Source organism: Lissotriton helveticus, chromosome 7 (genome assembly GCF_964261635.1).
Source record: "Lissotriton helveticus chromosome 7, aLisHel1.1, whole genome shotgun sequence".
Lineage (NCBI taxonomy): Eukaryota > Metazoa > Chordata > Amphibia > Caudata > Salamandridae > Lissotriton > Lissotriton helveticus.
This window is the reverse complement of record NC_136068.1, coordinates 1,004,662,317-1,004,689,205: the sequence shown is the minus strand read 5'-3', so window position 1 is coordinate 1,004,689,205 and position 26,889 is coordinate 1,004,662,317. Positions and strand designations below refer to the sequence as shown.

Genomic DNA, 26,889 nt, shown 5'->3' with positions numbered 1-26,889 from the left:
AGGTAGGATTTTTATTGAAATCTACAGCACCTTCCCTTGCAGTCCGTGATGCGCTTATGTTGTGTGGGCAGACGCGTTTCTGGCCGTCATGGCCGTCTTCAGTGCCGATGTCACAGGCTGCTGGCAATTCGTGTGGGCTCTGGGTCGCTGACCACTCCCTTTAGGACAGTCCTGCACCTCATTGGGGGGACCCCTCCCTTTGGGGCGGTCTCACGACTCCACCTCCCCGCTGCAGGTGTGTGTGCTTGTAGCTCCTGGCAGACTGCATCCTGGGATATGTAGTTTGGTGTGGTTTCCCTGCTTAATAGCGGAGTCCCAAACATCCCGAGATGTCCCTTTTCCTTGGCACCGCTCCATACATCCTAGCAGTACGGCCAGGAAAGTGTTGTTCCGTCACTACCTGTGTCTTTATCCTATCGGGTAGCGCAATGCTACCTCCTCTCTCCCCGTCGCGAAAACTGGTCACCTTGCTAGCGATATCTTCGCTGGGGGGGCGCCGCACCTTGTACTCCTCGTACTGTCCAAAGTTTCGTTTCGCTGAATAGGTGCGGTGCACCAGACCGAGAGTGCGTGCCCCACCGGTCTCAGCCAACCGTCTCAGCCAACCGGAAACATACAACCTCCAATGCTCACCCTCCGTCGAAAGTAAGCGGGATACAGCTCCGGATTCAGAACAGGTAGGATTTTTATTGAAATCTACAGCACCTTCCCTTGCAGTCCGTGATGCGCTTATGTTGTGTGGGCAGACGCGTTTCTGGCCGTCATGGCCGTCTTCAGTGCCGATGTCACAGGCTGCTGGCAATTCGTGTGGGCTCTGGGTCGCTGACCACTCCCTTTAAGACAGTCCTGCACCTCATTGGGGGGACCCCTCCCTTTGGGGCGGTCTCACGACTCCACCTCCCCGCTGCAGGTGTGTGTGCTTGTAGCTCCTGGCAGACTGCATCCTGGGATATGTAGTTTGGTGTGGTTTCCCTGCTTGATAGCGGAGTCCCAAACATCCCGAGATGTCCCTTTCCCTTGGCACCGCTCCATACATCCTAGCAGTACGGCCAGGATAGTGTTGTTCCGTCACTACCTGTGTCTTTATCCTATCGGGTAGCGCAATGCTACCTCCTCTCTCCCCATCGCGAAAACTGGTCACCTTGCTGGCGATATCTTCGCTGGGGGGGCGCCGCACCTTGTACTCCTCGTACTGTCCAAAGTTTCGTTTCGCTGAATAGGTGCGGTGCACCAGACCGAGAGTGCGTGCCCCACCGGTCTCAGCCAACCGGAAACATACAACCTCCAATGCTCACCCTCCGTCGAAAGTAAGCGGGACACAGCTCCGGATTCAGAACAGGTAGGATTTTTATTGAAATCTACAGCACCTTCCCTTGCAGTCCGTGATGCGCTTATGTTGTGTGGGCAGACACGTTTCTGGCCGTCATATATATATATATACACACGCGTGCACACACAGATAAAGAGATTATATACAAACTTTGATACATTTATATGTTGCTAGTTCTCTTTTCATAGTTTGAGCTTTAGTTCGTCTGTAACTATAGATTTTTCTCAGTTTCACTCTAACTTCAGCCATACAGTTCCAATTTCTTCACTCCTGCTCATGAAATTATAGGCAGCTCTCTACATTATATATAATTTGTGAGCTGTAAAATACTGAGTATCTTTATATGTATGTTATCCTGCTCACAGTCCGTTTTCATCTATTAACAAAATAGGTCATATGATCCAGTTTATTTTATGCTACTTTGTTATTGCATGAATTCCACATAGTATACAGAATGAAACACTTTTTTACTAGATCCATCATGTCTGGTTTTTTTCAGTATGTGCTACATGTTTTCAGTGCGCTCCGACACAAAGTAATTGTATTACCTTGATTTCCTCTTCTTCATTCTAAAAATAATATAATCCTCTCCTAGCCAATTTATCAAGCACTTACGCCTGAGTAAGAGACCTGTGTGCTAAGGGATCAAGCATGGTTCAAGAGATTTTACTACTTTCCTTTGAACAAGGTCATAACTTTTTGCATTTTAAAGGCAAACAGTTCCCCAGTTCGGACCAGATGAAATGAGTATGTACCTGCTGCTCGGGCATGCTGACACCTATGCTCAGGGGGGGGAAATTAGTGGTAGGGTAAAGAGTTAGAGTAGGGTGACATGGCCTCGTTCTTTAGATGAGAAGGAGCATACATGTGTATGATGCAATAACTTCAAGATAAAAGCTTACATTACCATCCTCTCCGAAACTGACAGCCAGTAAAGTCTCTGCAAGAACATCTCATTCACTCATCACAGGTCTTGCTGATATTTTCTGAACTAACTTGAGGTGGTATGTAAGCTTCTTTGGGGAACTGGCAAGTAAAATATTGTATTCATATGAATTTGATCTAATTGGGACCACTGCGGCTCATTCGTGCTCTCACAGGAGACCTATAACCTTTCTCGATGTTTCACATAATATTAGAAAGATTTGAAGATTTGCTATATTTGTGGTTCCAAAGAGAATGTTGTATCAAAGCATAGTCCGGGGGATTCACCTTATATGGCCCTAGAATAGAATGTTTAGTAGTTAAAAAAGACAGATTCCGTTATACTAAGTTATCATTGTTTTATTTTCGGTTGCCAGTAAGAACTCATTTTTAGACTATTAAGTCTCACCCAACACACGACATCCACTGCCTCTTGTGATACTTTGTTACTTAAAGGGGCTTAGAGGCCGCCCACTGCTTATCATTGATCGGCTTCATTTTAACTTTCATTTGCTTACTTCTTATTCGTCAGCTCCCATAGGCTTGCTTTCTCTTCATGTGTTTGTGCCTCTCCTAGCTCATTTATCCTTTCACTAAATTTTTCAGGTGCAACTTTTTTTCAGTTGTCTCCATCATGCACTTCTCCCCCTCCATCTTCCACCATCCATTGTCCATGTACTTGCCTCATCCCTCCACCCAACCCTCGGCTGTCTGTTTGCTTGCCCCCAGTTGATCCCACTCACCCTCTTTTCCATGTACTTACCCCCAGGCGCTGGCTGCATCATAGCAATGTTAAAATTAGTTTTAGCCATGCTTTACAGCAACCACGCTGTTATACAACATGGCTACAAAACATTCCCAAAGCCAATAGCTCTCGTAAGCGAGGCCTATTGGCTTTGCCAATGCTTCTTCAGATTAATCCATTTTGTCTGCTCCTGCATGTGACTTAAATTGTCAAACGTTTATGGTACTTTGAACCAAAATAAAGTTATTCTTGACTGACTTGACATTGAAATCCTAACACAGTCAGCTGAGGGTAATAGATTTGTGAACCCATTAGCCTGAATGCAACATGTTTCATTGGCATTCTAAGTAAATTTAATTTCATAACATATAAATTAACACATTGAAAAGCTTTGGTTTAGGTTCAGGCTGCACAGACAAAAAGACCTTGACTTTTCCATCAGTTGGAAAGACAGAGATCAGTGAATAGAGCACACACACCTTTCTATATTAAAGCTCATATGTTTGAAACATAACATTCTGGACAGTGTGCAGTTTATGGTATTTGTTACATGAACAGATATTTTTATTTCCCAGAAATGTTCTATACTTCCTATTTCAGTACTTTTTTGCAGTATGTTAATGACTTCGCCTACTTAATCTGAAAGGAAATAGCACTGTTTTTTCTGCATTCCTTCGGTTCTGGCCAATAATTTTGTTAAAGCATAATCCTGTTTCGAAATGGTGAATTTTGGATTCAGTGTGAGTGAATCGTTATTCCTTCTTGTATTTCTGTACTCATTAAAAACTATTTTCACTTGGTGTGCCTGGTTGAATATCCCTAAACAAGATTGAGCTTGTATGTACCAGTCGCGCCATCCCAAGACTAATGAATGACCTCCTTAAATATTTCGATTGTCAATTTGTTTTTAAAACAAATATTATTAGTCTGCTGTGCACTCTCTTCTGTTCGGTCCTCTCTCTGCCACATAATCTGTCCAACCATAGCGCACACAGATAGCATTATTTCTTAGTGCACCATGGTGCGTTTACTCTAGATTTCCTGCTACAGAAGTTCTAACATAGCAAGAAGGAATGTTAGGTAACAGGTGGTGCAAGAGCAAGGAGGAGCGGGTGACAGCCCCTAAACTGTGACTAAAAAAGGAGAAGTTGGTCCATGGACCAAGATTAACAGCCTGACTTCACTGGCTAGATATGGGAATTGACAGAAGGCTAAGGAAGATCCCTGCTGGGGGCAGGGACTGCATTTAGTGTAAAGCCCTAAGGCGGAAAACAAGATAACGATTATTTGAGGTAAACCTAAATGGGTCAAGTGTAAATTGAGCTTGTTCTGAAAACAGCCATGCACACTCTAACATAAATGCACCAAGGAATAAAAGCAAAAAGGTAATAATAGAGATATCTCATGAGAATTAAGAAACCAACAACAAAAGTACAATGGAATATACAAGAAATGCACGGTAATCCGTATCAAAGTCAGAATATAAAACTAGGCTGGCAAGTGGGCAGGAGCGAAAGGCATAGCTGAAATAAGCAGCAGCTGATGAGTGGAAGCGTAAGCATGCAGCTGAAGAGGCTTATGACAAAGGCAAATTGATCCCACGCTAGACGAGCATTGCTGCATGCAACAGTGGAGACAGACTAGATTGAGAATTAAACTCACAAGGGCAGGGCATTGAAAAAAGCGCACGTAAATTATACTATACTGTAATTACGTAATAGACAAAAAATGGCCGACATGAGAAGAAGCACAGACAACGAGCAGAAGACTGTAGATAACTATATGTTGGCAGGGCAGGAAACAAACTGGAGCAGAAGGTGGAGATGGCATTAAAAGGATGGGGATAGTAGGAGATATGTAAAACACTGAGAGAGAGCTATTGGCCAGAGTCAAGAAAAGAAGTGAACGCTTCCATCACATGACCTAGAAAGACGGGCATGAAGTAGCTCTCCTTCAGGAATGCCAAAGCTGCTGTAAACTATAGGAGCTTGCAAACAGCTCTGTTAGAATCAGCAATGCACCACTGCCTTTGTGGTAAAATGTGATACCCAAACACCTATGTAAGTGATGAAAAACTACTGGATGAAATACATAAAAAAGACCCTCTTGCTCTTTTTAGGTCTCGACTAGTCAGTGCTTGCGCTGTCTCTTTGAAAGATATTTTATGGGCTTACATCCCGCCCATTACCTTTCATTTGTTTCTTCGAGTGTCCTTTAAAATGCCTAGTTTGCAAGTGGTTAATGTTCCCTTTGTGTTTCCTGTTCGTGGGTTTTTCCCTTACACGGAGCACCGCCCCATTACTTGCACCCTTACACTTTTGTGCTCATATGTTGGTTTTTGTGCACTATTTTTTTCATTACGTTAAGCCACTCTACAGAGAGCATGTTTTGTAGCTAGCTCTACAATCTTCCCCCTCCAACCATCTGTTTGCTTCTTCCCTCTGTGTTGGCCTCCCACTCAGCACAATAAATAATCCAGAGGCCAGATGTCTGTCGGGTCCTGTTTTTAGAAAAGGCTTTGACCTTTGTTGTTGCCATTTTTAGATAATGTTAACTGGACCCCAAGGTATTGGAATGCTTTGTCTTGGAGCCCCCAATGCCTCCAAGAGAACCCATTCCATTCCCTTGTCCCATTTCTAGATCCCCAAGTTGATGCTCCCTATAGTGCTTTAGCCTACATCATTCTCGTGAACACTCTGGGACATGCAGAACTTCGCTGGTAAAATCTGCTACTATAAATGTTATTTGTCAGTCAGTCAGGAGAATTGTATTTTTTAATTGGAGAACAATTAGAGGGAATAAATGTTTAAGTGAAAACACATCAGAATAAACGGGTATACATTCAAAAAGTAGATTTAAGTTTTAGGGCGTCTAAAGCCCCTACTAAGGTTCGCGCTAATAATGAAAAATAAAATACGACTGTCATTGAAAAGGCACTCATTTATAAAGAAACATGTGGAAAACTTGTTTAGGAAAATGCATGTTTTGTATTCCTGCTCTTTTGGAGGCCCTGTTAGGTTTAGTTGTTTAATTGTATTTTAGTAGTATGAAGGGCATTTAATGTTCGTTGCCAAAGTAAATGCATCAGTATTTACAACAGTGCAATAAAGGCAGCTCTTCGTAATAGAGCATTGAGACCTTTCTCTATGCCCCAGCGAATTCCAAGGACAAAGAATATCTTACTTTCTCTGAGTCCCAAAGCAAAGCCGTTTCTACAAGCACTGACCAAAAACACATCCACTCCTTCTCTGTAGGGATAGAGTAATCCCCATACCTTTTTGTAGGAAATTTAGTTTTTATCACTTAATCCAGCATTTACAACCTGACAGTCTTCCTATCTTCACTGAAGGGCAGTAACAGTGAGCACAGGGGACTGGGATGGGCAGAGCAACAGTTTGAAAACAGATCACAACGTTTAACGTCGCAGGCCACAGAGTCCAAATATTTACACACTGCCTTTAGGGACAGCCAGAGATTTTGCAACAGACTAGTGCCTCTGAAGCTGCATTTTTAGGTTTCGACCTGGCGATCTGCGCAAGCAGTTCGCGCAGGTGAAATCTTTTGTTTACCATATTGGCTATCGGAACGTCCCCCACCTCCCATTAGCTAGCTCCATAAATGGAGGCTAGCCATTGGGAGCCGGATCTGTCCGTCAAGGCCGGACCAGATTCGGGGGCGTTCCCGCAATTTTTTCCCTCTCCGCCTCTGCGATGTCGTCATCGCGGCGGTGGGCGGAGTTTCGTTTTTTTTCTTCTGTGTTTGTTTTGGTCATTCCATGCCTGCCGACCACGGCCGCCGGAGGAAGCCCAGGTGAGTGCTTTTTTTCCATTTCAAGCACCGATTAAGATTGGCTTAAAAATCCTAGTAAGTCGAATGTTGTGAAAGTGTCACACTTGAGAGCTTTGCCAGCTGTGCAAGTATGTGTGTGTGTTCGTGTATATAAATAGTGTTGTGGGGCGCAGTCCTTTATTATTAGCATGGATGCCTGCATGTGTGTTGTGCTTGTGCCACGTGTCTGTTTGTGCGTGCGTAGTTGCGTGCTTCTTTTTTGCTTGGTCTGCCCTTGTGCATAGGCCTCTTTATGTACATAATGAACTACGCAAACACCAAACACACGAACTTTCTTTCCCATATTTGTTTGTGAATCGGTTCCACGAAGACTAACATTTTAAATATAAGACACTAGGTGGCAGTGTTGTGCACATTCACTGTATAAAGGAAACATTTTCTGTGTGCAATGGCTCGGCACAGTTAAGATATAATCGCGCTTTACCATAATACTCCTTCAGACCAGCAATATTTGTGCACTGGAGAACTTGTCTGATGTTTCTTCATTTTTAACTATCGCTGTGCTGGCAAAAATGCAGCCACTAATGCGCCTGTCTTTGCTTATGCGCCACACAGAGATCGCTTATGGGCGAATTAACAGCAGGAGGGACCAGCAAATTCGTAGCACTGTGATATTTATTTTAAATCAAGCTACAATCGTCGTGTTCCTATTAAGAGAACAAAAGAAGGTGCAGAAATATGTCAGCGATGCGACAAAGACGTCAGCGCCCTGTTTGTTTAGGATTCATATAACATATTGTTTGCCTCCATACAAAGGTAAGACGGAAGTAACAAAGGCTCCTGACGTCGTTCTTAGCAAACGTACTTCTAAAGAAAAGCAGCTGCGGGACAAGCCAGGGATAGAATATCCAATAAATGCCTGGGCGAGTGACAGCCCATCAGATATAGAAAAACTTGCATTGGGAAGAAAAAAAGATAAACACCAACGCATGAAAGTATATAGTTTTTGCCTCTGCCGTTGATTGTTTTTTGGCACATAATTAGAAAACTTGAATTATTATTTGACAAGTTCTCACAGTCTAAAAGTTCAAGTCTTTGCAATTTGTATACTGTTGTTATTCTGCATTCCTTAAAGAAAATCCAAGGAAGGAGGCGATCCTGATGAAGGTCTGAACATATTTATACTATGCTAATTTTCAACAATAATCCTTTATGGGTTCAGGAGTGGCGTGCTACTCGCCAGAAAAGCGCTTCAACACCCATCACGATTAACAAGTGCTATATGAATGCAAATCTTTCTTCCCCTTTTATCCAACCGCTATCCTTCTCACTCCAAGTAACAGACTAATATCCACCACTGAAATTAACTCATATTTCACCGTATTAATCCACCACTAATCCTTTATAGGCTCCCTGAATAGCATGCGTCAACAAGCGAGCGATAGATAAATACGAACCTTTGTCCTACTCTATCCTTCTGCTATCATTCCAAATCCAAATAACTGACTAACCTATCCACCACTTAAAATGTACTTGCATGTTTCACTATACTAATTCAACACTAATCCTCTGTGGGTCCCGGAGTAGCGTGCTACCCGCCGAAAAAACGCTTCGACGCCTCGTCAGGGGTAGTAAGCGCTATATAAATGCAATTACAATTACAATTACAATATACTAATTCAACACTAATCCTCTATGGGTCCCGGAGTAGCGTGCAACCCGCCGAAAAAGCGATTCGACGCCTCGTCAGGGGTAGTAAGTGCTGTATAAATGCAATTACAATACAATACAATACAATTACCCCGAGCTCTTCTCTGCACACGGCAATGCGTGGGATATTATGTGGACCACATTGTCCAATCTGGCCTTTTTGTAACTGTGGCCCATTTATCCATCCATCTTTCTTTCTCTCTCTCTCCGGCCTAAATGTATGACTAGGTTCTACAAAAGCTCACTTTAGCAAGTTTAATGTATGTTCTATATTAAAATACCTATGATGTTGACAATTTGGTTTGTTTTTGTATTCTTGCTTTATAGGATATTCTATAGTAGACTTGGAAAATATTCTAATGCGTGTACTCTTCTTGCCCTTTCATCCCCAGTGTTTACATTTCACTGCAGAAAAGGGACCTATAAATAAATCATTTTATGTGACACGAAGGGAGACAAAAGGATCTATAAACTACAGTGAAACAAATGACTCCTTTTACGTTTTGAGCACCTTGGTTTTTATTCTTTCTCTCTTTAATTTCCTACCGGAGTAGTGTGGGAGCGGAATGAGTAACAAACTTCATAAAGGCCCGGGACAAACACTAGAGTGTAGTACTCATGTATGAAAACAATGGAGTTTGAGAGGGAGTTTACAGTTTTGTACCAGGCAACTTGATGGGCCTAATAGCCCTATTATTAGACATTGACCACTTTCAATAAGACAAATTATTATGGATGAACGGTAAAAACAACTCTTCAGTTTCAAATAATATGCTGGATAGACAATTTCAGGTAATGGCTAGGCATAAATAAACCCGTGAGCGCAGAAGTTGGAGTTTGAGCTGATGTCCATAGAGGAGGGGGCTTATCATCGAAAGAGCATCAGATGAAAAACAATAATTGGCTAAGCAAATAGGTCTCGCCTATGAGACGAGAGCTATTGACTTTGTCAGTGTTTAGCCACGTTGTACAGCAGAGTGGCTGTCATGCAGCATGGCTTAAAAAGAGCATTGGCAAAGCCAACACGTCTAGTCTACGGGAGCTATTGGCTTTAAAACTGTTTTTAGCAATGTTATTCAGCAGCGTGGCTGCAATGCAGCATGGCTAAAACTTTTTTTAAGTGCTATGATGCGGCCAGGAGCTACATGTTCAGCATATCAAGTAGAAGTGGGCTAGCCACTTCAAGCTTGAGCCGGGCTCCAGCCTGAAGCCTGACTCTGGCTCAGCTTGAGGTCCTCATGGAACCTCGGGCCGATAAGGAGCCAAGCTTTCATGGAGCTTCTCCTGCCTCCCTCCCTGCACTCTGAATGTGGCTTAAGGGCCAGAGCTGTGGACTTTGGAATTGGGAATCCAGCTTCAAGCCTTAGCATCGGCTCAAAATCCTGTGATCCTGGGAAAATTACTTCATCTCCCTATTTATCGGTTTTCAAAACCAACACATAAATACAAATTTTGTCATTTACAATGCCAATAGCTCAAACTTTTCCAAAGGCGAAACCGTTGCATTGTAAATGCTTGTTACTGTTTTTGAAGACCGACGCTAGCTAGCGTTTCTTTCTTTTGCCATCAATACACTGCTTTAGCATTTCTTGCTGGTTACAGAGCATAGATTTCAAGGCATAAAGTGTATGACATTCTTTATGTAAGTTGTTGAAGTGTTCCTTTATAAAGCACTTTTAAAACATCTCTTCTCCACTTTACCCCAAAGCTGTAGAAAAGGTAATGCACTGCATGAACATAGGTGTATAAAAACTATGAAGTGCTTTTATAGCAAATAATAACAGTAATCCTTTTCTTCTCCACTTTTCTTTAAACGTTGAAAGTGGTCTCACATCCATATTAGCAGTTTTTCACATATTTTGCAATTTAAGCAATCTGAGGAGTAAAGGTTGTGCAAAATCGTAAACTGAGGAGCAGGAGGTGGCCAAGATGGCAGTCGTATTGGACGCTTGCTGTGAAGCTCCATGCCAAGATCACCATCCTGTTTCACACGATAGTGGCCCCCAAAGTGGTCACTACCTGGCTGCGAGTGCCTGATACCCTGAGGCACAATTTCTTCGGCCCTACGGCTGAGGGGAGAGTGGGATGGCGAGAGCTGGGGAGCCTTGCCGGTGATGGGCTGCATCGAGCTCGCGCTCTAGGCCTGCTGGCAGGCGCTGGAGTGTACCGGTTAGACGGCGAGAACGGAACTGTGGGGAAATGAGGAGTGATCTGCTTATCTCGTGGGCGAAGGAACCCGATTGCCTGAAGCACTTCCTGTGAAGCCTCCCTGATAACTGCAGGGTGGAGCGGTGCCCGGCAATCCACACACTGCTGCGCTCTGTCGGCAGCCCCAGCTGCAACCTCGCCCAGCCCCTGGATGGAGTGCGGACCCTGCCATCATTGCAGAACCCCTGGGGGGCCCCTGTGAGGTGGGACACTGCTTTGAGGCCCCAGTCACGAGAAGCTGCGATATCCCAGCTGGTGAGAGCTAAGGCCAGTGAACGTTGAGAGAGTCATGCGGCGGTGCAGCCTGCCTACTCCTGGGCCTTGCTGCCAGGGCTTCACACCGTGCAAGGGTTCGCTCCCCCACCCATCCTGCGGGGCTCGCTCCCCCCAATCCAGGAACTTGCGAGGACTTGGCAGGGTCCAGCCGTTGATTGGGTAGCCCTGTGGGGCTTCCGCTCTTGTGTGTGGGCCCTGCCCAACTCTACTTCTGGGTGTGCCTGTACACGGAGCAGGCTGACACTTCACACCGTGCTGGGCCGTGTTGGTGGAGCTGCGGCCTCGCGTGACCCCCACCTAGATTGTGGGAACTGCCATCTTTGCTGATTAACCCCCAGTGGGGGCTGCCACAGAATTGGGTGGCCAGGCGGGGCTGCTGCTCTTGTGCGTGGGCCCTGCCTCTGCCCAGCTCTGGGGATGCCTGCACGTAAGGGAGACTGTCTCATGATCGACGACTGCCCTGCTGGCCTGCAGACATGGTTATCTGCACCGCTGGCTTACCACAAGTCGCTACAGAGAAGTGCCATTGGAGTCAGCGCCACTGCAGCTCTCCTGCTTTCCTTGCACCGGAGGTGGTGGTGAGCTTGAGCGTGCTCAGGGGGCTGTTTGATTTATTTTGGGGCCCACAGATTTATTGACCTTGCCTTTGTTTTGTTCAGACACCAGGTGGCCATGTCCTGGAAGGCGCCTGTCCCGCCTGATCTCCAGCTCTGGCTCCGCGACGTATTGACATGGACTCAAGCAAAGGCTCACACCCTCGGCTCCAGAGGCAGGGGATTTCCCACACCGGTGAGTGCTTAATGTGAAAGCCAATAACGATGCACACCCGGGCCTGCACTTACCCATGTGACATCCGGAATGGTATATGTTGGCATGCACAGGGGTGAGTGCCTCTCATGCAGCACATGAGGGCTACTGGATCTCGTAGATATCCGATCACCTCACCATACATCCCTCAGCACGCACGTTTGCTTCCCCCGTATCTACCACGTCTGCGTGGCCTGTACCATCCTGAGTTGGGATCCCCCCCGCCCTTATGTGACATGACCTCACATACTATTTGCTTTTTACACTTGGTGGGTGCCTTCGACTGTCTTCCCTCCCTATATGACTTGACTCCTTACTTATTCTGTGCAGTCTCACAAGCTTGTTTGCTTTGATGTGATGTTTTGTTTGGTATAACAGTGTTTATTACTAACATTCTTAACAAGCATTTGAAATGCAATAGGTCTCGCATTTACGCGAGTTTAAGCTATTGCCATTGTAAATAACATGCCTTTTATTTATGTTTGAAAAACCAAAACAAAAATAAAAGGCATTGTAATTTACAATGGCAATAGCTCAAACTTGCATAATTGGGAGACCTATTGCATTGCAAATGCTTGTTTTCGGCAGTGGTGGTACTCATGTCTGCAAATAGGGAAGGACAGCGATCCAGTTGTGTGGTCGTCCACTGATGCACACAGGATATGTGAAAAACCTTACTGAGGGGTCCCAGTATAAATACGTATTGTGGGAGGGTATTAGACGCTTTGGGCCCGATGTAGGTAAATTAGATTTACCAATTCATAAATACCGAATTTTACCGATTCAGTATTCATGAATCGGTAAATCTAATGTAGGTAATTTTTCGGTAAAAAATACCGAATCGGTAGGATTCGGTATTTACCGATTCTGTAATTACAGAATCGGTATTTGTCATTGATATCTATGGGCCTTGAAGCCCATAGGATTCAATGGCAAATACCGATTCGGTAATAACAGAATCGGTAAAATTGCCGAATTGCCAAGGGGGGACAGGGTGTCACTTTGACACCCTGTTGCACCCCTGTTTGTGGCTTGTGTGCCCTGAGGGCATGTATGTGTGTCACATGGCACAGGTGTACATGCACAGATATGCATGTACACAGGTATTCGTTATTTACCATGCAATAGTATTACATGGTAAATAACAAATCGGTAAGGGCCTGTGGCACTGTTTTCAGTGCCACGTACCTATTGATTTACCGATTCGGTAAATTTACAGAATCGGTATTTTACCGAATCAGTAACTTTACCGATTCGGTAAATATACCGATTCTGTAAATTTTAAGGCCCCTACATCTCCATTTGCAAATATAGGTCGGTAACGGCCGAAATCGGCCGTTACCGACCGGTATTTATCGACCTACATCTGGCCCTTTGTCTTTATACGATAGAAAGCTGTCAATGTGGACTGATGTGGACTCAGTTTTACCTGTCGTGGGAGGGGGTGGTGGTTTAAATGCGTACATGTCTAACGATTCTAATTGTATCTGGATATTATCGAAACCCTCCCATCTGCCGTTCTGTGTCCCTGGAGTATATTAGGTTAGAAGAGGTTAATCTTTTGCTCTCCTCCCCTCCACAGCTGATAGGTCAGCAGCGGAGCCTCATGTGCTGGCTCTGATTCCTCCCACCCTCCCCCACCCGGTCTCTAGACTTCTTATTTCTTCAGCTCCATGATATGCATTAGACTGCTCGTGTACACGCAGACAGGAGTCTTTAAGCCACCCTCGATTTCCTCTCCTTGTTTACTATATCTAAACATCCCCAAGTGCATTGCTTCCCCCTTTTCTTTTCTGTCACTGGATCCTTCCTTCCCACAATGATTTTTTTTATTTATTTTTAACTGTTGACTAGGGAGAATCTCTTTCCTTGAGGAATTGTACACACTACCCCCCCTTTCTGGGGGAGTGCTGGTTGCCCGCGGCTATGTTTTATTTTTTTTCTGTTTGTGCGACTTGACTGAAGCCTGTCTGCTTTTTTAGTTTTCACGTATGTTTATATAGTATTAGTTTGAGATGCTTTTATTATGCATTAGTCGTGTTCAGGGATGATGCAAATAAATTACTCATTTAAAAGATCCGTGGCTCGTCATCCATTTTCCCTGTCAAGAGGTACTCACCTGTGTTGATGGTCAGAGTTTTTATAGCACCTCAATTTCAGTATAAAGTGGTATTTAAAATCCTTGTTACTAGTGAAACCCAGCACAGGTGAGCCAACCTTGGGGCTAAATTGCCGACCTGGATAAAAAAATCCAGTGCTCACACACTGTAACATGTTTCCTTACTTAAGGCAGGCATTCAGTTCACTTAGCTATCTTAGAGGGAGAGAGTGTAGCTTAACTGCTAGGGAAGCTGACCTTGAAACATCGCAAGGAGCAAGTCTCAGCAGGGACGCTCAAATATCCTGTGACTGCGCAAATCACTTAATCTACCCATGCCTTAAATGAATGTGTCCGTCTATAATGCAGCTGGTGCTCAAGTGCTCTGATACCTTCGGGTCGAGTTTGCGCTATATTAAACAAGCAATGTGAACCTGCGTAAGGAAAGAAGGAGTCAGAGTGCGAGAATACGCTATATAAAACAAGCACTGTGAAAGGAAAGGAGTCAATCAATCAGAGTGCGAGAACGCTAGGAGGATGGGGGAGGGAGGGAAAGTGAAAGAATGCCATGTGCGCGCCATGTTTAAATGCCAGCCCTACACGGGGACAGGAGATGTGCACGCGTAAGGAGTGCACATCTCCTATCCGTACGCGTGCACATCACCTGTCCACCTTCGGTAGAGAAACAGCGACAATAGGTCTCGCCTAGGCGAGCAACGCATGCACGGCATCGCTAGGCGAGACCTTACAAGGCGGACAGCGCATGCGCTGCGTCGCTAGGCGAGACCTAAAAAAGGGCACATTTGTGGCGCTGGGTATATTGATTGATAGCTTGTGCATGTGCAACATATATTGGCAACTTTCTTACTGCTGTGATGAATGTAGCAACTGTTTCACCCTATGCGTAAATCCTAATAAACACATTAAACAAACCTGGGGAGCAGGACACAGACTTTAAGGACACAAACTTTAACTTGCACCACTCTTGGAGCTCCTAAGCTGGTGGTCCCCACCTATGACCAAACAAACAAATTAATTAGCTCTTGCATTGTCTAGGTCTTTTAGGGGATGTGCAATTAAACACGGCCATGTCAGTCTCTTTATGCTGAATCTTTTTACTTCAGTCCTATCTGGCGTAGAACAGACGGGACATTTTAACTTTTCTGTTTTCGTTCCTTTGGAGAATAGGTTTCTAAAGTCCTCATTAAAACTGACATCCTCCATTCCTTCTTTGTTGCTTTGCAGAAATGGGAGTACAATCTATTGGCTGGAAAGCAAAATTTGAGCTGCTGCTTTAATGGGCTAGAATTCGGTCTCCCTCCATAGTGAAATCGAATAAAGATCACCACGAATAATACAGCAATAGTTATAACTTCTTACTGTGAATGGGTTGCACATTTTGATCCTACCCAAGCCCGCCCAGGACTGTGACTGGTGTCCAGTTTAACAATAAACTGACCATAGGGAGAAAGAAATACGTTGATGAGATGTTCCTAGCTCACCGCCCCTCCTTTTATGGCATGTCCACTGGAAGACCAGGGTATTTGGGGGGCAGTGCAAAACAATTGCTTCAGTCTTGGGAAGCATCCAGTGCATGCACTTTTGATGACTTTGTGCCTGCCTTACTTGGACACTTTATTTTTCTGGCCACATTACAAAACCTACTGAGATATCGGTACTTCCTTATTCAAAAGGTAGGAAGTAAATTGCATCTATGGAGCTCTAATTTTCTGGTGTTCCATCATAAGTGGGTTCCTCAGCAGTTGAATTTCTTTATTAGGCATGAAACCCAAGTACTAGGATTAGCAAGATATAAAATAATTAAATGCTTAAAAAATGTGTATTATCAAGGGAAATAAAATTGACTTCTTTTAAGCATTTTGTGCTTAATTGGAAGCACTATAAGAGATATTGAAGCAGTAGAAATCAGGCTTCATGTAATGGACCACTGAAAGCGACTTAAGCAAGGATCTTTTCAGGTCGAAGCCTTCAAGACAACGCAACAGTCTTGATTTGCTAATGACATCTTGGGGACATTCGGAAAGCTTCCCAGGGAATGTATTATGCCCATTGCTTACAATTGGCTTTGTGTTTTGTAACCCACATTCGCTTGCTTTCTATTTGCTGGCTTTATTTGTTTTAGGCTATCCAGCTTGAGTTCGTCTCTTCCCTTTCCCTACCTCTATTTACTATATACTCTCTCACCAATACTGAATCTGTAAACAGGCCTTTAAATCGTGTTCTTATATTGTCACATTTCCTATACATTCAAAGACAGACAGATCAAATGTCAGGCTCTGTCTTCCAGGGAGCTTGGTGTTTACTTTTCTTTCTCAGACTTCATAGTGAGAAGATTTATGTGACAATCATGCTGGCTAATTGGGGTGTGCTGTACGATGTTGTTTTTTTTCTAGCACAAAACAAAATTTAAATCGCTATAAATGAACTGTGCAGATATTACAGAAAATGGAAAGCACAAATTAAGCACATATTTTGGTAATTCTGAAGTATTGAGGAAACCAATATGTTAATACGTTAAACAACAAATCAATACTCTAGTTGATGACATTTCCACACTTTATATGTGTGTGGTTTATACTTTTAACTGTAAAGCTGAATGTCTGTGCAAATGTAATGGCATTTCAATTGAAGATGTGTTTTTAATGTCCGTGTCCTACCACACCATGCATACTCTACTTTACCCCACTCAACTGTACACCACAACATTGCACTTTACTCTGCACCACTCTACCCTGCACCATTCCTCTCCGCGCCACGTCACTCTACTCTGAAACAAGCTACTCTATACCACTGCACTTTACACCACTCTATACCAATGGGTTCTACACCTCTTTACTCAAAGTCAGTGCACAATATGCCAATCTACGCTGCCCCACTGTACTTTACGCCATTTCACTCTGTGACGCCCCACTAAATTAAATTATACTCCACTCTGTGCCTCAACACTATACTCTGCTCTGTGCTACTCTGCAATACTACTTCACTCTACGGGGCTCTATGCAGCTCCCTATATGCCATTCCATGCCACTATACTCCGCTATATTCTACCACACACTACTACACTCTACTCCACAGCTCCACTCTATGCCACTCCACGCCACTCCACTCTGGCACTCTATGCCACTCCAACACTATGCAACGCCACTCGAATCTACAACACTACTCCACTCTATACCAGTCCACTCTCCTACACTACTCCACTCTGCCAATAGACTCTATGGCAATTTAATCCTCTCTACGCCACTCTACTCCACTCTAAGCAACACCCTCTACACCACTTCATTCTGCTCTGCACCACTCTATGAAACTGTCACTCCACTCTACTACTCTCCACTCCACTCTATGCCCTTCCACTCTGACACTCCACTCCTTCCACGCCACTCTACAACACTCCACACCACTCCATGACACTCCACTCATTTCTACTCTACACCAGTCTACGCCACTCCACAATGCAGTGCGCTACTCTATAACACTCCACTCTACTCCAGTTTATGACACTCCACTCTCATTTACTCCACTGATTTTTATTTTTATTTTTTTATTTAGAAAGTTTTATATAGCGCTAGCCTGACCAGAAGGTATCAGAGCGCTTCACATAATTACAGAGCGGTGCAAAAGAAAGCAAAACAAAGCAAAACACAATAAAGTACAGCAATACATTCCGGATACGAATCATAGTAAGGAGAAAGAGAAGAGATCCATTGCAGGGTTTTGGCATTCCCCATCCGGGAAGGGAGCAGAGTCTCTTTAGACACTCCAAGCAGCTCCTATCTGATAGTTAAGGAGCGGTCAAGGAACAGGATTTTGTGCTGACTTTAGAATTTAGGGAAGGAAGGAATAGTTCTGATGTGGGGGGGGAATAGAGTTCCATATTTTGGGCGCATTTCCGGCAAAGGACCGGTCCACGGTTTTTTGTTTTCGAGTTTTTAGTGGAATCAGAAGTAGGGTGTTAGAGCTTCTTAGGTTCCTGTTCTGACCTGCTTTTTAGGTCTCGCCTATTCCGTTCCGCAGGAATGAATATGCAAGTCTAATGCCGTCAAACCAAGACTTAAACCCAAGGCTCCCCAAAAGCGGATTTCCAACAGTTCACGTGAATCACGTGACCACAAGCACGCGCATTTCCCCACATGAAAGGCATCAGCCTCCCTCCCACAGGCTTCCCCAGCGTGCGCTCGGCCGGCCTCTGCCAGTTCTCCTCCCCTAATTATTCACTTCACTTTTCACGGCCGCAGGCCGTGACTCGCATTTCTACTCCCCCCTGGTCTCACATCAAAGGCATCAGCCTCCCACAGGCTTCCCTCCCACAGGCTGCACTCCCCTTCTCCCCCGCCCCCCACCCCATCCGACTTGTTCTTTCTTGTTGACCCTGCTCCCCTGCACTTTGCCATCTGTAAGTAAACCCCAGCCTTCTTAGTCGAAGTCCTACTTTTGTGTATCTAATGCGAGTGAGCTATGCTGAGCCTAAGGCAGCCTCGCCTCCCGTACTTAGTAGGGCGGTGACATCATGCTACAACCAGCAGCTTTCTTCAGCCAGCTGCAGAGGATATAAGGGGGTGCTGCTTTCAATACTTGCCTAGCCCCCCTCCCAGCCCTGCCTTTCCTCTGTTCAGCTTCAACCGGTGCCCGACATCGCACCCCTGCTGCCGCACGAGCGCTTGTTAGTGGCACGTCCCACCCACCTTGTATAAAGTTGTGTTCTGACGATCCATTCTCTCCAGTGTGCCCATGCCCCTCCAAAGTGTCCGTATTTAGATGCTTCCCGAATTCTCAAATATTCAAGTATATAAGGATATGCTGCCATAACTTCAGTCCCCGAACATCGCGCTGTTTTGCAAACATCAGCTTGATACTTTCGACGAACAGAGATTGAGAAATCGACTTTAGAAAAAAAATGCTTTATTTTACGCATGCGTGAAAAACAGTCGCTGCGCACTTGGATTCAATGGACTACGGAAAGCTTAGAGACAGCGCATGGGGGTCTCCCCCTCTACAGAGTCCCAAGGAGCTCATTGTGGGCTTTGCGTTTCTTTCACCGTCTTGCAGTTGCTGAATCAGTGCTCTGCTTTTCCTCTGTTGCATGGGGTCACATGCAGTGGTAACAATAAGGCTTCTTATAGTAAAACGTTGTGTGTGTGTCAACGATACACAACACCCCTTTTGCTTTGCCAATGCTTTTTTTTATTCAATCACAAAGTCTGCAGGTAAAAAGCAGCCCTCGAAATCCCTGAATCCACCTACGTGCAACCCTGCTCTGTGCCTGCCAGACCCTGGTGCTTGGAAGCAGCCCTGCGCGTCGCTAGCCCTATGTGCTGCCAGCCTGGCACTGACGGTGTCTGCCACAGAAGAAGGCAGCTTCGTGTTCTTCTAGCCCTCCCTGTGTTAAGCCAGCAAAGCACAGCAGCAGTTCAGCTGCCTACCAGCCCTGCATGTTGGCTGCCAGCCCCGTACAGCTACCAATGGGCTCTGCCATCCCTAAATTCAGTCTTGGCATTCGCCAGCCCTCATCACGGCTAACAATGCACAGTGTAAGCCATTCACTCTTGTCTGCTGGCCGGCCAAACACAATGTCATCACCGCACATTTGGTGCTGAAGGATGCTTTGCACTCCTACAACGCTAACCGTAGCACTTACTGTCAGCCACGAAGATGCCTCTAATAACCTCCAAGGCTGCACCCTGCACTAAGGCAGTCTTTCGATCAGCTGCCCATGCGCACCACCTCTGTTCCATCCATGAATGCAGCCATGTGCAATGCCTGCCCTGCAAGCCTTCATGTTCTGTATCAGCACCACACACCACCTGCTTGAAGGTAGGTCAATGCTGTGTCGAGTACACTATCTGCCAGCCCTGTGTACTAACAGTTCTGCTTGCAAATAAAGCAATCGCCTTTCAACCCCTGCTAATGAACAGACTGGTGTGGTTTCTTTTAACCCTACAGTGTTTCAAACCCTTTCGTTAGCTTCATTAAGACGTAGAGAAGCTGTCACTGCTTGTTTGCTGCCCTCCCCTTGCTGAGTGTGTTGCTTTAATTATTTTCTTTTTACCTTCTCCCCCGCCCCCCACCCCATCCGACTTGTTCTTTCTTGTTGACCCTGCTCCCCTGCACTTTGCCATCTGTAAGTAAACCCCAGCCTTCTTAGTCGAAGTCCTACTTTTGTGTATCTAATGCGAGTGAGCTATGCTGAGCCTAAGGCAGCCTCGCCTCCCGTACTTAGTAGGGCGGTGACGTCAGGGCCGGTCCTAGGCCTTCTGAGGCCCCGGGCGAAAGGGAAGATGCGAGGCCCCCCTAATTGCATATTGCGTCACAAGAAGTGACATCACAGAAAGCGACATCGTAGTACTATTGATCTTATTTGGCATCACGGAAGCTAACTAATGTGGATATCAGTAACATTGACAAAAAGTGGCATCGTCATTTACATTGCCATTAGCTTAATATCTGTAGTCACTCTGCAGTCCCTAGCACTCCATAGCACTCCCTAGTCACTCTGCACTCCCTAGTCACTCTGCACTCCCTAGCCCTCCCTTGCACTCTGCACTCCCTTGCACTCTGCACTCCCTAGCACTCCCTAGTCCCTCTGCACTCCCTAGCACTCCCTAGCCACTCTGCACTCCCTAGTCACTCTGCAGTCACTCTGCCCTCCCTAGCACTCCCTAGTCACTCTGCACTCCCTAGCACTCCCTAGTCACTCTGCACTCCCTAGTACTCCCTAGTCACTCTGCACTCCCTAGACACTCTGCACTCCCTAGCACTCCCTAGCTCCCCCTAGCACTCTGCAGTCACTCTGCACTCCCTAGCACTCCCTAGTCACTCTGTACTCCCTAGTTATCCTGTGAGTTTCAGCCCTTCCAATGAACAATGGGCCAGGAAAGGCAGGGCGAGGGTAAAAAAACAGAGCTTGCTATGACAAACACTTGGCAGAGGTGAATGTGTTCCAGAGGCATGCTCGGTACCTTTCTCCAATCTACACAAAGTATCTTACAGTCTCCTACTTCCACAAAACCAGTCCTTACCACTCCTTTTTTAGTTATATAGCATAGCCATGCTAGCTTTACCTTTAAGAGGTCAACATCAATAGTTATGGCACTTGTCACTATTGGGGCTTTTTTTTGCTCAATCTTGTGATGTATTGTAAGAACTGCCTGATTTGCAATAAGCAGCTATTCCTGATCCACATTTTAGGGCGATTCCTCTCTGGTTGTGAAAGACTTATTGTGAGATTACAAGGAGCATAGAAGGACTTGCAGCCCACCCATTTATTTCCATTGGCCAGCTTTACTGTCACTCTTGTTTACCTGCTTCCGTTTGAATGGCTTGCCTTGCCCATCTTATGTCTATCACTCCCCTGGAACATATGCAATTTACTTTTACCCTTCCACTTCTACTTTTAAGGAATTTCTTTCTTCTTTTTTCTCAAGCCCTCCAAAAGAATGCATGTGTTTTCAAGCTGTCTCCCTAGTGTGCTTCTCTTCCCCTGTCATGCTCGATGTTGCTCTTTCAATCCCAATTGCTTCTCTCCCTCATCCTTTTGTGATGCACTCACAATTGTGCTCTTCTCCTCCCTTGTTGCTTTTCAGCCGTGTGCTTCTCTCCCCATCTCGCTGTTCCTCTCTCTCTCTCTCGCATGTTTGCTTTCCTCCTTCCATTACCCATGCCCTCCCTGTTCCAACTCGGATTGCAAAATAAAAGTATTAAAAAAATGTTCCTGAGTCATTTTGTAGGTGTGCAAAAGCATGGTGCACCTACATTCAAAATGACGGAGCCGTCATAGGAATTTTATTATTAATATTCTTTAGCTATGCTGCACTGTAGAGCCGGGTTAAAAGCCATTGGCAATAACAAATAAGTCACAAAATGCAAGACCTGTTGGCTTTGCCATTAAATCGGTAATACCGAGCACAAATCTGGAGTGGATGGGATACTTAACGCATTGACTAGGGAAACTTGAGGGCTTTGCGGAAAACCGTGGGACAGCGAGCAGATGCGAGCAGGAGTGTGTATGAACTTTGGGAGGGGGGAGTGGCAACTATTCAGAGACCATCTCCACATTCTGAAGTGAAGCCCTCACAAATAAAGTAACATTTTTTTTCAAATTCATGGGGTAGAAAGAGGTTTAAGTCTCGCCCTATGAAACGTAAGCGCTTTGCCCGACCCGTATGGACTCCTTAAACCAGACATTTCTCTATAAATTAAAGCTTTTTGCTTGCCAGAATTTGTTGGCACACATACAAAAACAAAACACACGTTTCAGAATGCAAACGTTGATATCTACAACATAAACGTTTTTATGGTGGGGCTACTGGGTAAACAGGGTGTGCGATGCTGCTGGTTGTAGCATGACGTCACCGTGACGTCATGCTACAACCAGCAGCATCGCATGTGATATTTAATCCAGCAGTACTTATATCTGTGCTCCCCCTGTGCTCACATGGGTAAGTGTACTGGAGCCGCCTGCCTGCTTCACACTTCAAAGGAATGCGCCCCCCCGCCACTGCCCTCTCACACACTTTCCCGTAATTCGGACGTGCGCGCCGTGCTCTCCTTCTGCTGCCACACGCATTCAGCTCACCAGGCTGGACAACCCCTCACCCCCCATATGCTCGTTCGCCAAAGTCCCTCCCACCCTTCCTTAGATCTTCACTTTTGTTTGAACTTTTAGTGTGAGTTTTCACAGGCCTGGAGGCACTGGAGTGATTTACATGAGCCGCAGTGGACATGTGCCTTAACAGGGGAGCCTCACTGATATACATTAGAGAGGGTTTCAAAATAAATTAACAAACTAGCTTGAAAGGTTTGCTTTGCACATTAGACAAGAACCTATTTGCATTGAGTTCAGAAAGTGGGCCTGTTCTGAACCAGAAGGTTGCGGCGGAAGAAATCAACAGATTGCGTCTGGCATCTATATACCAACAGAAACAGATGGTGCCCGAGTCTATCAGAATGCCCCGACACACAGTCAGTTTTGTCGGTCAGATTCCATGATATAGCGTATTGTTCACAAATGGTCTATTTATATCTGTTACCTTGGGGCTGGGGTCACGAATCATTCAGAAACCGTGAATTTAAATGTTGCTCCTTATTGATTATTGGCAATATTATGCTTGCAGCTCTCCATCCCGCGCTAGAAAGCCAGGAAAGGTGCTAATGAAATGTTGAATATTCACAACGTGCATGTAACTAAGGAAACATTGCACTGTGTATATATATATATGTGTAGGTATGTTGGAGTGCCTGTGTGTGTGTACGCTTGTATATTTGCATGCTTGTGTAAGCGTATCTCCTCTTGGTAATGCTGTATATGTATGTGCATGCTTGCTTATGTGCATGTCTATGTGCGCGTGTGTGTTTGTGTTTGTAGGTGCTTGCAGGCACACACACACAACACCCCCACACACACAACCACACACATAAAACCCAACACACACACACACACACACACACACACAACCACACACACACACACACAACGCACTCAACCACACAACCACACACAACCCCAAACACAACACAAACAACCCGAACACAGCACACACAACCACACACAACTCCACACACACACAACCACACACACACATGACACACACACACACACACGCACACACATACAACTACACACACAACCACACACACAACACACAACAACACACAACACACAACTATCTATCTATCTATAGCCTTCACTCTATCGCCCTCTACCTATCGCCCTCCCTCTATCTATCTATCACCCTCACTCTATCTATCTATCGAACTCTATCTATCTATCGCATCACCACAGCATCACTCAGCACCACCACAGAATCACTCTGGGGCACCACAACATCACTATGCGCTACTACAGCATTACTGAACACCACAGCATCCCTCAACCCCACTAGAACATCACTCAGCGCCACCACAGCATCAATCTGTGCAACCATTCAACAACAACTGGTTCAAATACGTTCTCTCAATGTTTCAAGCTTTATTACAAATGTCACAAAAAGATGTTAATATTTCACTTCTGTTCTTGGATTTTCGTGACCATAAAATACACTGAACATAATCTTCACAAAAGTTATTTACAAAAGTTAAAGCTATTGCCATTATAAATTACAATAACTTTTTTTAAAGTACTAATTATTTAAAAAAATTAAAAGCCATTGTTATTTGTAATATCAATGCATCTAAGTCACGTAAATACAACACATATTGCATTACAAATGCTATAGGTGTCACATTTGCGAAAGTTAAAACTATTGGCATTGTAAATGACAAAGCTATTAATTTAGCTACTTTCAAAACCAAAACATAAATAAAATATTTGTCATTTACAATACCAATAGCTCAAACTTTCCTAATGCGAGACCTATTGCATTGCAAATGCTTGTTTAAGTTTGGACGCCAGATATTCGGGTTTGCCTGTGTGAAGGGCTTTGTAGGTGAGGCAGGCTGTTCTAAAGTTTTAGCCGTGCTGAACAGCAGCCACGCTGGTGTACAACATGGCTAAAGCATATTGCAAATCAATAGCACTTGCATTGGTGAGACCTATTGGCTTTCCCCTATTCTAGTTTCTACTTACAAGCAGTTTCAAGTAGAAGCATAAAATAACTGCACAAGGCAATTTACATAAAATAACTGCAGAAGGCAAGTAACAGAGAGTATTATTTCCCCACCCAGAGACCACAATTCATTTTGGAATTTTAAGAGTTTTGTTGTACAAAGTCGGGCTTAATAGTTGTTGGGATTTTGGGACTCCTTGCCATGTGTAGTGAGAACTGTAGCCATTGGAAGTAAGAACTGAGAGTTAAATGCTTCCATTGCTTTTGTTAAGCAGAAACAGACACCACAGAAAGGTTGTAGTCTTGAGACCGGATCTTAAAAAGGCGGGTTTATTAATTTACAACATTGAATTGGTTTCATATGTTATTCCAGGGAGTGTGGAAGTGTAAAGCCTATGTGTAAAGGTTACCTGATAATAGATTCTTGCTTTGAACAACCTGCAGGTGATGTGCTCACCATGTCCGAGCAGGACAGCCCTGAGGATTTAAGAAGCACTGTTGACAGGACAAGCCAGATGGATGACCGAGATGATGCCCCCAGTGAGAGCACCCTGATTACTGAAACAAGTTACCATGAGCCTGTGAGTGGCACTCGGAAAAGACCTGAAACAAAAGCTGAACCAGCACCATCAGAGGACAACTCACAAGCTTCTGAAAAGGTAGGAGGCACAGGTATCCATTGTTTTTAGCTGATTCCTTCTTTTATTAACCATGGTTTGCTGCACATCATAGAAAAGAATAAGGCTACGTATTCCTTTTTCAGTTGATATTCTTGGAACAGCCAACAATAGTTTAAAACACAGAGGACAATACTGTGCGTAGCCTTACTATTAAAAACTCTGGTTAGCAGATACATATGATTAGTACATTTGCAGTAATCCACGGGCTATAAACTGCTTAGTGCATGCCTGAATGATCCGAGGCTCTCCCGTACCTCTCCAGTGCAGCGGCGTGGTTGTAGGGTTCTTTCCCCAATCCACCTCTAGTGGATGCTGGGATATCTCCCATTCTTTGAAAATCTCCCTCCAGAGGATGCGAATGAATGTGGTGTGTCTGATAGAACTTTTATCGAACACACAAAAAAAAATCTCAAGCATAAAATCTAATAGAAAAGACCATGAATGCAAATTAGCTCATGGTGTACATAAAAATATAGGATTTAGTTAAAAATCTAACAAACATTCATGTTGCTCACTCCTACCCAAATTACCTCATGAAACGGGCCAAGTACATGTTATGCCGACCATATTAGGATCCCGAGTTAAAAAAAAAATCCCAAGATTTTTCTCATTGCCTTGTACACCATTTTCGTTATCCCTATAATATTTTTATGAAGCCTTCTTCTTTACCGTGAAACATTATCAGTGACCTAAAAGTTGCATCACTGGCAAATAGCTCTGTTAAACTCCAAATTATTCATCTATTATACCTCTCTGTATGTACTGGGTATATTTGCACAGCAATCTCCAGCAGCACAGTACGATGGATAATGTCTATAGTATGATTCATGGTAGCTTTATTAAGGGGATTCCCATATTAATGTCTTGACTTGCTAAAGAAAGGGCACTCGGCTGGGGTTGCTTGGTGATGGAGGTTGATTATTGTGTTGCTTTTCCCCTAGGATTGCTCTTCTACGTCTCCGACTGCGTGGGGGTACTGGGAGAACTGGGGGAAGACGTTATTGTCCTCTACTACAGCTACGGTGGCTAAAGTAGGTAAGGTGTGCCAGTCTTTATAGTAAGGTCTAAGTGTTCTGTACCAACTGATGTTGTCACAAGGGCATTCTTGTTGGGTAAGTAGTCCTTTATGACTAAGCCTCCAAGACGGTCATGCCCATACCGAGGCATACATTTTGAATCAAGGACAGGAATGTCCACGTACCCACAGCCAGAAATTGAGCCACACATAAGTTTGATATTGCATCCACATATTATTTAGAAAAACTCACATTTACATTAATTCACAAAACCAACAATCGGATATACTCACATCAAATGCATGCAGAGCCGCAAATATAACTGGTTGAAAGAGAGGTACCTTCGCAGAGTAATTCCTAATCACCAACACACACATCTGGGAACTTCTCTGCAAATTTGATGCTCCTGTTTTGCAGTTCGTGCTTTTTTTTTACCTAGAGTGCCTGAATTAGAAGTGTTAGTTTCTCAACAAAAAGAGACTAGTGGAACGCTCTTTGAACAGTTCCTTTCCATCTTGTGGCTGAACACCCCTGGTAAAAAAAAGTGCCCCAAACGGATTTTGAATTTATAAAGGAGCAGTGGGTATGCTTAAATGTCAACCCTTATTATGCATAGCTCCTCAGCATTTAACGAGGACTGCAACACAGGGCAAAGCTCAATTACCCTATAGAATCAATTGAAGGTGACATGACATGGTGACAAAATAAGAATGAGTTTCCTAGGCTGGAGTGTGAGTGTTGGCA

The 26,889-nt window shown here is 44.5% G+C and overlaps 1 protein-coding gene across 5 annotated transcripts in view; it reads left to right on the top strand.

Moving 5' to 3' along the window:
- FAM114A2 (family with sequence similarity 114 member A2) overlaps positions 1-26,889 on the top strand; it is a 284,184-nt gene that overhangs the window by 99,119 nt on the left and 158,176 nt on the right. For 3 of the 5 annotated variants that reach the window (XM_078653652.1, XM_078653650.1, XM_078653651.1), the window contains exons 3-5: positions 11,642-11,771; positions 24,894-25,108; positions 26,071-26,164. In XM_078653652.1, coding sequence (XP_078509778.1) covers positions 11,714-11,771; positions 24,894-25,108; positions 26,071-26,164 — 367 coding nt within the window. In that variant the 5' untranslated portion in view covers positions 11,642-11,713. The remainder of the gene's footprint in view (positions 1-11,641; positions 11,772-24,893; positions 25,109-26,070; positions 26,165-26,889) is intronic. The other 2 variants (XM_078653655.1, XM_078653654.1) reach the window with 1 other exon arrangement.